The sequence below is a fragment of the Pleuronectes platessa genome, chromosome 5 (assembly GCF_947347685.1).
Source record: "Pleuronectes platessa chromosome 5, fPlePla1.1, whole genome shotgun sequence".
Taxonomy (NCBI): Eukaryota; Metazoa; Chordata; class Actinopteri; order Pleuronectiformes; family Pleuronectidae; genus Pleuronectes; species Pleuronectes platessa.
In genome coordinates this window covers 23,659,821-23,675,256 of record NC_070630.1, presented here as the reverse complement: position 1 = coordinate 23,675,256, position 15,436 = coordinate 23,659,821, and the positions used below count along the sequence as shown (strand labels likewise).

The following is a 15,436-nucleotide window of genomic DNA, read 5'->3' as shown; positions in this document are numbered from 1 at the left end:
TTTGGGGCTAAGCCTCTGAAAAGAGTTGTAAAGGCAATACTGATCTTAAAATAAGCCATTATCCACAGCAGGCTGCCTTTTCAAGGCAAACAGAAGGGGCATTTAAGTGTCCAGCATCTTGATTGCTAAAATGAGCTTTTCTATTGTCCAGCAGGCTTATGTTTGCTCTGAATGGGGTGTTTTTGTTTCCTTTTTTCTTGAGCAGTAGTGAAAAGGAATTCAACATATGCTTTGAACCATCCACTTAATGTCTGGTGTGTATTCCCTGGTGTTGGCACGTGATGGTTTAGAGTTCCGAGAGGATATTACATGATACAGTTTGCAAACGGATGGCAGAGTAAATAAAAAACATTTGTCAGCTCAAAGCAGTGGGGTTGCATGCAAGAGTTATATTTTGCAATATTTAATTAAATTTCATGATGGAGTTTCATGGTTCATAACGCTTAACTGGCCTGTCAGCATTGTCTAATAGAAATTGATTCTGTCCTGATCACAGCAAATGAATATCATTTATAATAATCATATTGCAGATATTTATCCAAAGAAGCCATTCCACTGTGCTGCGGTGAGATTTTTACAGCTTCAGTCAGTGTGTAAATTCTTTGCAATGAAACCTGCTTCAGTTTCCCATTATGGGCTGCCAACTAACATGAATCAGCTTTTATTAGAAGAGGAGTTTTACAACTCGTCTGCACAGACAGCATAGTGTGAGCAGCACGTTAGCAGAACAGCGGCATTAGCTTATGATGCCTGATATTGGCAGTATCATGTGAACTTATCTTTACTCCTTTTGGTTTGTATGTAATAATTCAGTTAGAACATTAAACAAACAGCTGAAGTGGGTTATCTTTTTTTTCTGGTGCACCTACAGGTATTGCAGCACCTTAAAGGCTTTATTATGCTGATCTAAGATATTCATACAGAAAGGGACTAGGCCTCTGTCCGTACTCAGTATTCATTTTTTGCCTCTTCTGGAAGCTTATGAACATGGACAACACAGACAAAAAGGAGTAGTACCGCTGAAAATTGTTGGGGGCAGTGTTGCCAATAGGTAAAATGAGACAACCGGAGATTATGAGGAAGACATTTTAGCTATTGAGGGACTTTCAAGTTGAGACTTTGTGAGTTGATAAGTGCGAGTGGATAAGGCAGATTTTGCATCTTTCTTAAGTGGTACATTATCGCAAACAGAGACTCAACTCTGCGCTGCCCTCTAGTGGATGTGCTGCTTAACAACCATACCAATGACACTTGGAAGTATGTGGGTAGTGTTCACAAACGCAGCTTTAATGAGCTTCATGAGTGCATGCAGAATAAACCTATGACCAAATAGATTATTTGCAAAAGCTGCACACGACTACACGAATGTGAACATGCCTGTCTAAGTAGTTTTAAGTAGTAGTATTTAATTGCAGAATTCATAGGGCATGTATACTTACTCGTTCATTTTACATTGTATGTGGATGGTCACTCACACGTCATTGGTTATCTGGACATGTACAGATGATTAACTTAGTGTTACAGGACAAAAGAAGTTGAAAAACCTAAAATACTCTAAATCTGACTTGGACAGTAGCAGACAGTTTGGTGTATGCCTGAGGTCTGTGTGTAAGTTCCACACCATAGACTGTATAAAGAAAGATGAAGTGGTGTCTCCTCAAAAGTGAAGTTAAAGTGTTCCAATTGCACTATGGAGGCAGGCTCCAATGTAGGCCATAAACCTCCCCACACCCATGTTAGCAGATGGGACATAGACCGAACACAAAAAATGATGTATTCAAGTCCACTCCTTTTATCTTAAATGTAATTGCAATCTGCTGTTTGGCAGACTCTGGCTCTAAATTATGACTTTCGTATCCGATGTATTTTGCAGTTTTTTGGATAGTGGGAGCAAGTGGAGATACATCATCCATCTCTCCACTCTAAGTTCTACTCTTACACGGTTCTTAAAAGAACACATATTTAAAACTTTTGTGTGTGTTAGATACCTCTTTGTGTAACACATTGATAATCCTACTGGGAAAGTGCTGGACTGCATTGCTCCTTAAGTTACATAAATCAAAGTTGCTGGTTTGACCCATTGCTTCAACAAGGCACTGAGTTCTCTGGCCACAATGATTGCACTTGAACATTTTCATTCAGGCCTCTTTGGATGGAGAGTTCCCCCGCACCATCCATCCTCCCTCCTTCACCTTGGAGAGTAAAGTGCTGGCATTTTACCCCCTGACCTGGTGGAGGTTGTTCATGTTCAGAAGCGTGTGCAGTCAGACAGCGTACAGCAACATAGTCACCTCGCCTCACTCTTCTTTTTCCTCAACTGTGTAATTGCACACTGCTGCATTGACTCCCCAGCTTCTAGCAGCAAACCGACGTGTTGATGGTTAAATACAAGCTCAAATTGAAACATAAATAACTGTGTATATATACAGTGTAATGGTATATGTACAGTAAATCTCACAGTAAGGGTATCTCAAACGCTTACACTTAAGTAATGGTCCTATATCTTGCTCTCCCATGCCTCTGCACTTACATCTGTTGCTCCTCTGGAAATGACGCAAATCAAGCAGAGTAAAGAAGAGAGTGAAGATCTATAGAGCAAGGAGGGCTGCAAACCGTAGCTGACACAAAATAAAAACCAGTCTCTGTAAAGAGGAAGGATCAGCGGTTTTATCACCTGTATCATTGCCGCTCCGCAGCGTCTCAGTACTCCCCTCTCCTCTGCTTTTCTTTTTTTTACCCTCTGTATGAGACCCTTAATGGTTTCTCTGGCCACGGCCAAAATTGATAACATCTGTCAGGAAGGGACTGAGTGAAAAGGTGGATATCTAGAGAGAGGACAGAGGAAAAAAATTGAAGTGAATGGTAATTTGGAAAAGGTAAGGCAGCAGGTGAAGCATAAAGAAAGAGGCAAGAATGGCTTATATGACTTGGCATAGTTTGTTATATGAGAATCCAAATGTGACTCTGTGTTAGATAGACTCCACTCCCCTGATTACCTGGTACCTGGCAGGTATCGGCACGCGCAGGAGACGGCTTTAAATATGCAGGAAGTTTTAAATATGCAGGAGACGGCTTTAAATATGCAGGAGGTGGATTAAAATATGCAAACAGGTGTGGTTATTGTTCTGAACTGAAACTAGAGTTGAACATGCAAGTGAGATCAGAGTTGTCCTGCCATACCTCAAAAAGAAGTGTATATTTTTCAGCATATTTTGATTGCAGAAACACCAACATGATCCATAACCAATATATCTGGTTTGCACCTGATTTTTACAGTGCATGAAATTGGATGTTCATGGCTTGTTGATTTGCTTGTCAACTTATCTGTTGTGTGTGGCAGACAAGACAGGCTGCAGTGATAACAGTGGCAGATTTACCACTCGGAGTTCCTTGTAAATTTTGAAGCACTGGGTCCACAATGCCAAACACAGACTTCATCGATTTTGCTTCTGAAATGTGGCCGGTGGGTTTTATCAGCTGTAGTTACCGAAATAAAGCTTCATGACTTGGTTGTTGTCGTACAAAAATCTTGTATAAGAAGTCTTTTTGGCACTTGATGGCAAAATACTTGATATTGGCCTCCTTGTTGTTGTGTTGCATGAATCAAGTCCTAAATTATTCATATGAAATCAAATAGTTAGGGGAAGAGTTTAGGCGTGGGAAGTTTGATAGCTGCCCCCAATTGTCTATGTATACACATTTTATTTCTAGATCTTCCCAGTCAAGAAAAAGGCCTCATCTGTCTCTTGTCTGTTACGGTAGACAGGAAGACGAAACGCCACTGGGTTAATATGTTCCCCTGGGTACCTCACATTGATGGTAGGACTCTGTTATCTGCTCCCGGGGTGATAAGGGAGCTCTACTCAACGGGCCATAGTGGGCATATAGTGTAGCTGCAGGTCAGCAATCGTAGGGATGATTAAAGTCGAAGGTCTGCAGTGCATTTCCTTCACGTTTTCACACCAGGGAATTGAAGCATGATAAAGTGTTTCCAGCGGTGCTCCCAGCTGTGTCTCAACCTGCACTGGTTGACTCTTTCAGACCCTGGGAGCATAACCGAGGGCAGTGATGAATGTGCCTGTCCCATCAGGAGGAAATTATGGGAGCCTGGGTCAAGCTTGGTGCTGTCTGATGAGGTCAGGGTTTTTTTAAATGAGTATTTCCCCAACCCCACTTACTGTGGAATATCACAGAGTGCTTTGCCCTGTCACCAGCTGGATTGTCTGGTCCACGGACTAAAATTATTTCTTCCAGTTGACACTAAGAAGGACCATGTCTGGTGGATCGGAAGTGCACTCGGTTCGCAGTAGTAAACTATACCCTCAACTCATGGCAGACATCTGGAATACCAATGCCTCATTATTGTATAAGTGTCAAAGCTAAAGGTTCACCCAAATAAAATAAAAAAATAAAAAATGATTATTAGGTTTGGCAAGAAAGGCCATATTGACAAGGTTTTACGAGGTCCAGTGCTCGGATATATTAATTTATACCTTTCCCTCACGTCTTTTGTTCTCCGCAGCTGATGATGATTAGATAAGAATTAATGGATCATACACGCATACTGTCCATTGAGACAAATTGTGGTTGGGAGCAGACTAAGTGCGAACAGGGAGAGCTCTGCTTGCCAAGAAATGGTTTACACTTTTAGTTGTAAAACTTTTTAGCCATGAGGGTCAAGCAGTAATGGGTGAAACTCTGTTGTCTTGCTCCTGGCAGAGCTGAGGCAGGATTTTGACTCATGACAGGGTAGCAGAACAACAACTGACAGATTTAGCTTTCACTACTTTGGCCTTCAACACATCTATCACCCACGGGTCCCCCAGTGCCCACATATGACCCTTCAGGTTGTGCCAGTGACACCCATCTGCCACAGCCTCACAGCATGACTGTATAGTTTGTCATCTCGTGGGACCCAGCTAGAGTTATATTTGTCTTCAGTGAGACAATGATTGCATCTTGAGCAGAGCTGCGAGGGGCCCAGTCTAGTTTTTATGGCCACAGAAGAAGAAGGAAGGAAGCCACACCAGCACTGTCACAGTGATTAGATTGGAATAATCAGGAAAAGATTTACAGCGCTGGTTGGAACAGATATGAATTTTACATAGAGCCTCTTGAGGTAGAATCATTTCTACAGATGGCTCACCATATGCATAGGTTGAGGGAGTCCAAATTGCTAAGCAGTAAAGGGTATTTGGGAGGTCACTCAATGCACTCAGATTGTTTTCAGGTAGAAAATCAAGGAAAAGTGTGTAGAGGTTATTGAAGGTGAACCATTAGCAGCTGGCTTCAGGTCAGAAGGCAGTTTAGAGCAACAGTGGAGCTCCTTTCGCGTCCCACTCAACTTTCCCATCCCAGTTGATTTAAAAACATAAAGAATGTGCCTATTATGCCAATGTCTTTAATAGAGTGACTTTCGAGTGATCAAGATCTTTGCTTCCTCCCATGCTGGTGAATGTTGATTAGAACAGTGGGGCTTAAGACCCCTCCCCCCAAGTACAGAATACAAGGGCAAAAATATAGGGTGCAGTAGTATAGCAAACTGGTGCCTCTCTTCTTTCAGACAGACCTATAGAGAATTGAACAGACAAGTAGCACTTACCAGATTTGCTGGGTTTTAGTTTATGATGAGCACACACTACAAACTGTGAAAATAGGAATGAATAGATTGGAAGTTACTTTTGCTGCTTAGCTCAAACAATCAGTGTGTAGCATATGTATGAAAGCCCACAGTGTCAGGAAGGTGCAGAGAGACACCAGACAGACACATTGACAGAGAGCCAGAAAGACAGTTTCTTGTTATGCACCTTAGTTCCATCTGTGCCCTTCAGTCATCACTCCACTGCATTCTCCAAATGTTTGATGTATCAACAAGAACAGATCTTTTTTCATAACAAAATGTTATTAGATGAATGGACTGCTCTATACAGTCAGTGCTTTGATGCATTAATGCCAGGACAGGAAGATGAAGTGAGGAGATACATAAAAAGAAGGAAAGGAAGTTTGAAGGTGATGCTTTGATACCTGTCAGCTAATGAGTTGGAGAATCCTCCTGGTGGTCCTTGCCTTTATGGACTTCAGAGGGCGTACTTTAAATCTGTTGACTTTTTCTTTACTTTTCTTTAGCCCGGGTGGGCCAGCCTGGGTAACACTTGTACTTTTGCTGCTGCACTCTGCCATTTACTCACAGAATGGGGACACAAAACATCCAATGGTCAATTATAACCACAATTTGGTCATCAAGGCTCATGATTAATGTAGAGACACAAGTGTTTTTCTTACACCAAAAAAACATAAAAAAGCATGGAAGGTTCCCGGTCGCAATCTCACATAATAGTGAAAACACATTAGAACTACAAAAGATGGGAACAATTCCCACACACGTACGGGAACATCGTTCAATTTGTAGTACTTTGTATCATACTTCCGGGTTGAGATTAGAGTTGTGAAAATAGGGTTTAGAAAATATATTAGCAGTTAGTTCTTTTAACCATGAAGGAAAATATTGAAACTGAAACACACATATCTCGCCTGCGCAGGCACGCTTGTCGTTTGGAGCATTTCGTAGGATTCTCTACGAAAGTTTGAACATAACTTTTCGTAAGATATTTTACAAACCATTTCATGAGACCACATTGCAGGATAGGCAAACATTACACCATGGTGGTGGTCTATACTACGTTGAGGTTCAGTGATGCATTATATTGCTGTGTATAAAAGCCTTTTCTGAAATATTGTACTATGTGTGTATGGCTATGTGTGTAGGTGGGGAGGTGACCAAGCCACGGTTCACTCAGTATTTCCGGGGCAGCCTATCCGGACTGACCATCCGACCAGGGAAGATCGAGAGTCAGAAAGTCATTTCCTGTCTGCAGGCCTGCAAAGAGGGACTGGACATCAATTCCCTTGAGAGTCTGGATAAGAGCATAAAGGTAGTCACACACCGACACAAAAACACACACTTTGATCCCAGCAGGAATACTGTTTCTTTAAATCACCACAGCTGAATTGGCAATTGGCTTCCCCACCCCACTCACCAGCTCAGGTAATCCATCTCCCTTCTGTGTGGAAGATACAGGCCATACACGATTGATAGGGGTGTGGGCAAACTCAAAGCTACCCTTTCTTATCCAGCCACTCACCAGAACCCAATGCTTTCTATCATCCTTGCTTTTTACCCCCTCTCGCTTGATCTTTTCTGTCCATGGAGCTCCTGCTGTGCTACAGCAAAGAGATGCTTGCCAGCCTTTTGATGAGAAAAAATGGCACGAGGTGGCGGATATGGAAGTGGAGGACAACACCTCTAGGGTCTAGTGAAGTTCATCTTCTGAGTTGTAATTCCCTTTTTTCCTCAGCTCCACACACTAGTCTGGCTCCTATAAGTCCTGGGGGTGGGGGGGTGCGGGGTTCAGGACGGCATTTAGCCAAACAGGTGGAGAGCGCAATAAGCGTAGAATAGTATGCAGCGAAGGAGCAGGTAGAGGCAGGTAGCAGCAAGTACGTGTATTGAAAGAGATCAGAAAATGAGAGCAGTCAGCAGGAGGAGAAAATGTGTGAAGGGGAAAATGTAAAGGGGAGATGGAGCATGTGGTGAGTCCCATGGAGTGCTAAAGTACTGTCAACCTGCTTCGGAGAGACCCAGTTTAGAGACCTCAGTGTAGAAACAGCCCACTTGCTTTTCTTGTGAGTATACTTGAAAAGAGAATTGACTTATTATTCTCTACCTATCACAAGCACCATGCCAGTGTTTCTTTGGTTTGAGGCTATTTATTATGCTGTTGTTTTCCTACCTGTCTTTTGACCTCACATTAGATCCTTTCCCTTTCAATCCACGATGCAAATCCATCTGAAAAGGCCTAAAGCCACCCCCAGCATAGGTGATCCAGCAGGACCAGCCCTGTTAACGCACATGTTCAAGACTAAGCGACTGAGAGAGTTGAATTTGTGATGAGGTCACATCATTGATCAGCTGAATATCGTGAGAGAGACTAAAGGTACACCATAGGCCAAGTGTGGGAGGCTGCCTATTGGTCTCAGCTACAGGGGGGCCAGTTCTTACATTTCGTAGGTAATTAAAAAACATGTACTTAAAAAGAGTTAAAGATCATAAATCTGAATGATTCAATTGGAATCAAATTAAGTTCATTGTGAACAAAGGAATTGACCCCTGAGTGAGGTAGAACCCTATGTAAGCAGACCAATGAGTCATGCAATGGAGGTGGTAGTGAGGAATGGAGCACAAAGTTGGGACGCCTGATGAGGGGCTTCTGGTTGGATGGTAGAGGGGAGATGACTGGGTATGCAGAGTTGAGGTGATGTAGGGCTGGAGGTGGGTCACTCATTGATCATGGTACAGAACTAGCAGCTGACTGACAGGAGGGAACACATGAAAACATGTTAATTGGCGAACAGCTTTATAGAAAAGCCTGCTGTCATAAAATACTGTATACGAGCACAGATAGCAGGAGAGAAGCAAACAGATAAAGAGCTGAAACCAGTTGGAAGAATGTTAATATGACACGGTGATTTCATGAATATGCACATAAGCACATTGTGTTTTCCAACCGTTTTAATCTACCTTTTGGATTTTGCATAAAGACAACACATGGTCCAGTCATATAGGTTTTGACCTCGTCTTGTTATTTTCAAAGTCAAACTGCTGTTTCATGGAAGTGCAGGCCCAACATGATGAGGACTTTGATGGATCACCTGACTCAAGCAGGGTTCAAGTCCCCGGAAGCTGACAATCATACTACTGTCCAGTGAAACCAGTAGAAATCAATGGCTGCCTGTCAGGAGGAAATAAAGTCACAATCACTTGCTAAACAGTAACATTTTCATGTTCTCAAACTCACCTCTCATTATGATCAGATAAACATGTTTTGGGTTAAATGACCTGTATGATGTGTTGAAGCTGCACTACTCTTCAGCTGTCTACTCAGTATAACATGTTGCTTAAGAGAGTTTGACGGGGCTCCCTGCAGGTTGACCTGGCTGGGCCCTTGGCTGTCTACGAGACAGTTTGTTTTTCTTCCAGTAGTTGTCAATGTCCATCTCATGTCCCTGGTTTCTCTTTTCACAGTTCCACTTTAACCCAGCCCAGTCCATACTGGTGATGGAGGGAGAGGACTTGGAGAACATGAACACTGCTGTCAGGAAGGTTTCCTACATCAACTCTCGCCAGTTTCCCACGCCAGGCATCCGACGTCTGCGTATCTCCACCACCGTCCAGTAAGAGAGACAATTATTTGTCTTACTTCTTCTTGTACTTGTTGTGAGTTTTCTGTACTTTTCCTTTTTCGGCTTCCTTTCATATTTCCTACTACCTTTTTTTCTCTGTCTCATCTCTCAGATTTCAGACTTGTTAATCTTCTTCGACACTTCTGTGTAGTGTTGAGACAGAGCAGATATCATGTGTGTCTGACTTATACAGTATTCCTCTCTCTCTCTCTCTCTCTCTCTCTCTCTCTCTCTCTCTCTCTCCCTCTCTGTGTGTGTGTGTGTGTGTGTGTGTGTGTGTGTGTGTGTGTGTGTGTGTGTGTGTGTGTGTGTGTGTGTGTGTGTGTGTGTGTGTGTCAGTGTGTGTTTTCCCTCCCTCTGCTGTAACTATCCTTTTCCGTTAATACACAATTTGCTGTGCATTGTTGCCACCGGGGGCCAGTTCTTACATTTTCATTTCATGTATTAATAATTCTGCCTTGGTTTCGCCAGGAATGAAGAATGAGAGAATGAGAGAAAGAGGGTACAAAAAGAGAGAGTGTGTGAGGGAAAGAGAGAGCTGGCTGGTAGAACAGCCCACCTTGGCTGGTTACCATTAAAATTCATAATTGTTTTAAATATATGTAGACCCCCGCAGCAGAACCCTGGGGGTTCACTCTCCTCCATTTTGTTGGGTTTGATGCATGACTGCGGGCTCAAGAACTTCATCTAACGCAGTAGAAGCATGTGTGTAAGTGGGTGTGTGGGTGTGTGTGTGTGTGTGTGTTCATCGTAGCAAGAGGTACAATGATAATCAAGGTCTACGTAATGCTAATGACGGCCAAGCTTGCGTCACTGCTAAATATTGTTTGCAGACTATTGACTGACCTCCATGCTACCAGAGTCTGTTTGTCTGTGTCTGTCTGTGTGTGTGTGTGTGTGTGTGTGTGTGTGTGTGTGTGTGTGTGTGTGTGTGTGTGTGTGTGTGTGTGTGCGCGTGCGTGCGTGCGTGCGTGCGTGCGTGCGTGCGTGAAACCCCTTCTCCTAGAGTAGCGTCCTGCCATGACATGTCATCAACTGGTGCAAAGCCTCCCCTCACTGCAACAGACAGCATCAGTCCACACAAACCAACAGAGAGGCTGAGTCATTCAAACTTATTTCTTGCTAACTCTTCATAAATGTAATTCCTGCAGGCGCTGAGAAAATAATTAAGCCAATAGCGATAATCTTAACAACTAACCCTCAGGCCCCCCCCCCCCCCCTCATCATATTATGTATTTTTTGATGGACTTATTCCAGTCTGTCATGGAGAGTGGTTCAGAGGCTGAAAAACATTAAGACATAAAAACATAAACTTTTTGTTTTTATTATTAATAAAACGTCAAGATGAAATAGCCTATTTTGATTTTATTCTAGTTTTATTTAACCATTTGTATAAATTGGTGTAAGCAAAAAAAAATTGAATAGCATAACTAGAAGTGCTAATTTAAAGACATTGATGCATAAGAATGTTCACAGATGATGATGATTACACTTAAATAAGAAAGATTGATGTATGAGAGAGACGGAGGACCCAGATCTTTTTATTAATTTTGTTTTAATTGTTATACATAAGAGAAGTTCACTAACCAGAAATAGATAACTTTAACTTTACCCACATTTAGCAAAAGGAAATATACGAACACGCGTAAAGCTAAGACACTGATTAAATTAATTAATTAAATTAAAAGTGAAACTTAAACCGGTTAAAGATTATTAGGTTTTTGCTCTGTGGTCAGAGGCTTAATGATTGATGCTGTGTGCAAATTATCTAATTTAATATGAATCTGTTTCAAAATGAGACCTTCCAATAATGTGCTGTACATTCATATTGACAACACACACAAATCTGTATCACATACTATATACCCAGTATGATGTAAAACAACCTGTGAGATGATGCTACCAGGTGAACTCATAATTCCCATGTACTAGAGCAGGTGCTCAGACAGTAAATGTGTCTCTGTGTTACTGCCACATGATTGGATTTTAGGAGCAGGGTTCTTATAGGTGGTATTTCTGTCTGTTTGCGCTCCAGCACCAGATGAAAGATGTGTTCAGAGATTGATCCTAATTAGCAGTAAAATGCAGGTTCATGTTTTCAGAGTATTATGCATTTACATAGTGTCCGTGAACAGTGCTGTTCGAATCAAGTTAATAACAGACAAAACAAGAATAGGCGGGAAAAGATTTATTTAAACTGAGCGCCTGGAACTGCTGAAAAAACCTGCAGCCAGCATCAGTCCACACAAATAAACAAAAGTGTTAATGAATTCCTCCAAATGCAACTAAATTTGATTCAAGCTGGCGTTTAATAATAACTGCAATTACTTCAGGCTTTAAGAAAATAAAAGTAACCAGCGTTAATCTTTGCAGCAACCCTTTTAGGCTCCCTTGTCATATTTCTTTATAATTAAGTTGGACCGGCTCCAGGTCTGTTTTTTTTCTCAGCTGGCCCTCACAGCAGCCATCGCTCTGCTTCACTGACTTTGTATCTCCCACTGCTGTCAAGAATGGCTTAGTGCCTGCACAGCGAACACACACACACAAACACATACACCACCGGCCGTTGCCACTGGATAGAAAAGGACAAACAACACGATGCCCCGAAACCTGTTGTTGTCTCACACTGTGGCCTTAGACAACTGCGAAGGATTAGGGACAATAGTTAGTTTCTCATCCTGCTGTCAGGCATCATCAGCAGAGTTAAAGCCAGTAAGGAGCTTTCTGAATGTACTGTAGAGCTATGCCTTAAGCAGGTCTTTCATGATGTTTCGGTTTATTAGAAGAACAAACGGATTAAAACAAAGTAGGGTTGTTTTACAATTTCGTTATGGATTTGCCAGTGGTAAAACCAGGGTAATTCCTTGTCATGTTGGTGCCACAGAGGGAAGAGATCTTGTAGAAAATACAATAATTTGATGCGTCCATGCAAGTGCTGATGACTCAGGTTTCTCCTCCACACAGCAGAACATACATGCACCTCAGTTAATGACCAAAGTTAGGAAAAAAGGCCAAGCGAGCAGCTTTGTAAACAGGGGTTGGTCCAACTTACCAAAAAGTTATTCCTCATGTCTCATGGTCATCTTGTTTGGTTGACCACACTGCCCCCCCACAACATGCACAATGATGGATGAAATGAACGCAGGATACGGACAGAGGACGATATCTGTATCTGACGTGGATCAGTCTGGGTGGGCAGAAACAAACAGAGACTCTATTTGGATAACACAGACACCTGCATCCTTTTTTCTGATTGGGTTTTATCACCCACGACTCAGCGACCAGTGGTAAAAGCAATTATTAATGTTTCCAACGATTGCTTTCAGTAACAGTTCCACCGTGTTGTTGATTCAAGCAAAGAAATCCCTGTGTTTTCTGGTGTGTTAGTATGGAAGGAGATTATTTCCGATACGAAGCATAAAAAAAGCTCGCCCGAACGAAGATTGTTTTCATTTTTCGATTAGAGTGGACGCAGCCTTCGCCTGTATCATTCCTCCATTAAATTAGCTGCCTAAAGCAATTTTAATATTGAGAGTCTGTTATATCGGCAGCGGTGAATGAGTTTAGGATGGTGAGTGACACAGTTTTAATATTATAACCTTGTGCATCTGTTGCCAGCGTGTCCCCCTTCCCTTGCAGGTGGGTCGGGCAGAGTGAGCGCAGGGTTTATTCCACAATATAAAACCATATTGGATGTAAATGTAACAGATTTCATAAGCAGATTGGGCTCCTGAAATTAGTCACAAAAACAATTTCCCGTGATTTGGCGTTCCTCCAGCTGTTGGCAGAGTGGTCCAGCACCGAGTCACAGAGTCCAGGCGTGAAGTCACTCGCAGGTGGAGCAGATCGTGACAGGATGAGTGTTAGAGATGGAGAAGATTCCCACATAGAAGAGCATTGATGATACTTAGCAGAATTTAGGTATGTCAGAGGCACGTCATTAAAATAATGGCTGGAATAAGCCTTTATAATCCCTTGGGTCGTGCAACCTGATAAGGAATTTTGTACATGGATTACACAGGGTGATAATGTTCATGCAAAACAAATATTTTGAATAAACTAAACCTCTTTCACTGCCATTTTTCTTATCTTTTCATAAAGATTCTCTCGATGGGAAAACATATGGAGATTACGGGATTTGTGCATGTTTCAAATGAGAATATAGGTGGGAAAATACAAGATGCACCCACCCCTCACTCCCCATCACACTCATTAATGTGAATATGTATGTGTGTGTGTGCGTGTGTGTGTATATGTGTGTGGGTGTGTGTTGTGAGCTCACAGCTAGCCAGCTCAAGTCCTCGAGAGCTGATACGATTTGCTCCATTCAAGGTTGCCAGTGGAAGCTGTGCATTTAAACACATGCTATCGCACGCTGACAGGCAAGCAGGGAGGCAGACGTGCACGTACAATAACACAGCGGGTGCACTGCTGCAGGTCTGTGCGTGTCGCCTGAGCCCTGACAGAGGGTTTCAGCCCTTGAATAACTGCATGCACTGTGGTTTGGATTTGGACTTCAGCAGCTGTGGTTTTAGTGCTGCTTAGAGGTCCTGGTTCTGCCGATAAGCTTTATTAGCTGATGTAGTGTTTCATGGTTTTACATCCTGATGCTGCCTCGGTAAACAGCAGCTTGTGTGAGGACCAGAGCTTCTTTATACAACGTCCTCAAGTGCCTTCCTGTCTCCTCTGTCACCTCTCAGTGCTGGGAAGCAACCGGACGGTTCCATCCTGACCTTTTCTCCAGTGAGCAGGATCAGCCATGTTGAGACATCAGTCAGGGAAGGGAAATAAAGACTGACGCTGAAGGGCAGTGTTTACATGGGAGACAGTGTGTGGTGACATTTGTGTGAGATTGTGAACAAAGTCCTGGTTTTGTAACAGGTATCATCTAAATGTTAATACTGACAATGAAAAATAAAAACACTTTGGACACACTGCCCCATGAGGGAAAGCTTGACTTCTACCAGTAAAAAAGAAAGCCATTAAGTAATGCTACTTTTCAAGAGTATATTTCAAAAGTATAACCTGTTCTTGTTTTGTGGCTTTCCTTCCAGTAAGTATTTACATGTCAAAAGACGTCAAGGTAAAAGGAAAAGTTTGACATTTCAGCAAACACACTCATTCGTTTTGGGTAAAATGGGGAATTATGTGTTAAAGTATTTTAAATGTCAAACTATTCCTTTAAAATTGGGCTAAAAAGGGATTTTCAGCATCTGTGTAATAACAGCTGTCTCAACAGCAATTTAGTGACAACATTTCAATGGGAATCTTGTCCTCTGCTGTCGGAAGGATCATTTGTAATTTAACATCTAAAAACACTGAGCCAGCTTGATTTTTGTATTTCTCACCCTAATGTCTTCCTCTTCCTTAATCTCTGTCTCTAGGTGTTTTGGTGAAGACACATGTATCACCATCCCTGACATCGAGGCGGAGGTGATGGTGCTCCAGCCCAGCGAGCCCAGGATCACCATCACTGGAGTGGAGAGACTGAGCTGGCCAGTTTCTGACCTCAGAGCACAAGGTGGCGTATCACTTTTCCAGGATCTTCACATCATCAGCACAGTGAGCAGGGCAGATGCTGCTGTACATCACACAGGTATGGACTGTAACGTGCATTAATTTTGTTATATTGATTCCATAGGTAATTCAATTCAGAGATTTGTTTATGTGTTGGTGATAACAAATTCACAACCTTCCAAATACAAATGGCAGTAGTTGGGAAGCCAGTGAGGGATTTGCTGCTCTTTGCAGTGGACACTTACTATCACCTTCCATTTGACATCGTACTTCATCGTAGGGGTAACTGTAAAATCGGTAAAATGTAAAGAAAATAAAGATACCTGCTTTTATCAGTACTTTCTTAGTTACAAGCTTATACCATAAACAACAGAGCTGTTCACATTCCTTTGCAGTAAATATGCATATAGTTAGAAGTGAACAGGTTTTATAGTCTACATCGAAAATACAGGTCCCAAAATTCAACTTTAATTCAACAAAAGTGAGTAAACATCTAATTTCTAACTACAAGGCTATAAAACAATCTGTGAACACCACAGCCTCTGCAGTGTTGTTTGTTGTTTGTGTCTAATGCAACATGGCTCCACATGGTAATGAGCTGCCTGAACAGGTAGGAAACCAGATTGTGAGACTCAACAAAGATTGGAGAGGATACGAGAGCATCAGTAGGCCACCGACC

At 42.2% G+C, this 15,436-nt stretch overlaps 1 protein-coding gene across 1 annotated transcript in view; it reads left to right on the top strand.

Moving 5' to 3' along the window:
* LOC128440812 (calsyntenin-2) overlaps window positions 1-15,436 on the top strand; it is a 238,423-nt gene that overhangs the window by 211,177 nt on the left and 11,810 nt on the right. The window contains exons 10-12 of the mRNA XM_053423654.1: window positions 6,766-6,932; window positions 9,083-9,231; window positions 14,625-14,836. Coding sequence (XP_053279629.1) covers window positions 6,766-6,932; window positions 9,083-9,231; window positions 14,625-14,836 — 528 coding nt within the window. The remainder of the gene's footprint in view (window positions 1-6,765; window positions 6,933-9,082; window positions 9,232-14,624; window positions 14,837-15,436) is intronic.